The sequence below is a fragment of the Chrysochloris asiatica genome, unplaced genomic scaffold (assembly GCF_000296735.1).
Source record: "Chrysochloris asiatica unplaced genomic scaffold, ChrAsi1.0 scaffold00013, whole genome shotgun sequence".
NCBI lineage: Eukaryota > Metazoa > Chordata > Mammalia > Afrosoricida > Chrysochloridae > Chrysochloris > Chrysochloris asiatica.
Genome location: NW_006408531.1, coordinates 27,513,181 through 27,515,379, shown reverse-complemented (window position 1 = coordinate 27,515,379; position 2,199 = coordinate 27,513,181). Strand labels below are relative to the sequence as shown.

General features: G+C 34.5%; 1 protein-coding gene across 1 annotated transcript in view; it reads right to left on the bottom strand.

The window, feature by feature from the left end:
• Positions 1 to 226: 226 nt before the first annotated feature.
• Positions 227 to 2,199, bottom strand: part of THEMIS (thymocyte selection associated) — a 315,826-nt gene continuing 313,853 nt past the window's right edge. Inside the window, exon 5 of the mRNA XM_006834728.1 lies at positions 227 to 385. Coding sequence (XP_006834791.1) covers positions 227 to 385 — 159 coding nt within the window. The remainder of the gene's footprint in view (positions 386 to 2,199) is intronic.

The following is a 2,199-nucleotide window of genomic DNA, read 5'->3' as shown; positions in this document are numbered from 1 at the left end:
TTAGCCATGAAAAGAATAAATGAGGAGAAAAATGTAATTCTGGAAACCAATAAACAGCTATCTCATTATTGTGAATGTTTATCATTTCCTTTCATTGAGATTTGCAAGTCAGTCCATTCACTTTGACTAAGCACCTGATTCCAAACAAAACTGTAGGAAGAACCTGTATATTGTCCATTTGCCATGCAGGTAGTTAAAACCAATGTCATGTGGCTTTGTTACTTAACTAACCTGTAGTCACATTGGTATCTGCTAATCCAGTTGTCCTGCTCTTGCTTCTCTCTCTCTCCAGATCAGCTACATTATTCTGACAATCAACTGGTACTTTTGAATCCAGGTCAGATTGATTTGAGTGCAGTTTCTTGGATATGTCTACATGGTGACTCTGCAATGACATAGACCACAGTGATTGATTTCACAAGTAAATTATCAGTCCAAAATAAATGCTTCCCAGAGATACAACAGGGATAATCACTTAACCATATGACAAGTTATTTCTATAAGTCTGAAACAGAACATTCAATGTGTCAAAATGAGTTACAAGTTATATTTTCATCAGTTTGTTTTGGTAATTTATGTGTGGAATATTTGAGGTAACAGAAATAATAAGAGTAAGAAGGTACCGCAGACACACAAAAAATCATTTTCAAAGATTTTATATCTTTCTTTATTTCCATGCATCTTATAAAATATTTTTCATTTAGAATATTCTGATTCATTTTATAAACTTTTATAAATAACCCAGCATTTCATTATAGATTACATATGTATATGTTATACAAAGAGTGGGTTTCACTGACAGAGTTTCTATACTATTTAAAAAAAAACAAATTATAGCTTCTACTTTATAATAACCCATCTTTTTCTTCAGATTGATGAAAACTTAGCAATGCTTCTTTAGTCTATTAAAGATACAGCATCAACAGTCCTTAAAATTTATCTCACATGTAAGAGCTGTCACAGTGTTTGATTTTTACTGACCTATTGAATTGAATGGAAGAAATGAGGAGATCCAAGAGCTGAACAGAAATTTTCAAAGATCAGCTTGAGTAGATAAAGCCAAATATTACAATAAAATGTGCAAAGATCTGGAATCAGAAAACCAAAAAGGAAAAACACACTCAGCATGTTCTGGGAGAACTGAAGGAAAAATTGAAGCCTCGACTTTCATTATTGAGAGATTCTCTGGGCAAATTATTGAATGATGCAGAAAGCATCTAGAGAAGATAGAAGGAATACACAGAATCACTGTACCAAAATGGAATGCTTCATGTTCAACTGTTTCAAAAGGTAGTATATGATCAAGAACCAATGATACTAAAGGAGGAAGGCCAAGGTGCATTGAAGGAATTGACAAAGAACAAGGCACCAGGAATTGATGGGAAAAAAAAATTGAAATCTTTCAAGAAAGTGAGGCTGCACAAGAGGCACTCACTCGTCTATGCCAAGAAATTTGGAAGACAACTATTTGGCCAACTGACTGGAAGAGATCCATATTTGTGCCCATTCCAAAGATAGGTGACTCAACAGAATGTGGAAATCTTTGGACAATCTCTTTGATATCCCATGAGAGTAAAGTTTTACTAAGGTAATACAGAAATGGCTACAATCATACATTGACAGAGAACTTCCAGAGGTTCAAGTCAGATTCTGAAGAGGCCAAGGAATGAGGGATATCATTGCTGATGTTCAGTGGATCTTGTCTGAAAGCAAATAATATCAGAAATATGTTTACTTGTGCATTATTGACTACACGAAGGCTTTTGAATGTGTGGATCATGACAAGCTATGGACGACATTGCGATGTATAAGTATTCTGGAAGACTTAACTCATGAAGAATTTGTACCTGAACCAAGAAGCAGTTGTTTGAACAGAATATGAGAACACTGAATGGTTTAAATTTTTAAAAAGGTGTGCAACAAGGTTGTATTCTTTCACCATAGTTATTCAACCTGTATGCTGAGAAAATAATCTGAGAAGCTGGGTACTATGAAGAAAAACATGGCATCAGGATTGGAAAAAGACTCATTAATAACCTGTGATATGCAGATGATACAACCTTGCTTGCTGAAAGTGAAGAGGACTTAAAACATTTACTGATGAAGACCAAAGAGCACAGCCTTTGGTATGGATTACATCTCAATGTTAAGAAAATAAAAATCCTCACCAATGGACCAATAAACAGCATTCTTATCAAC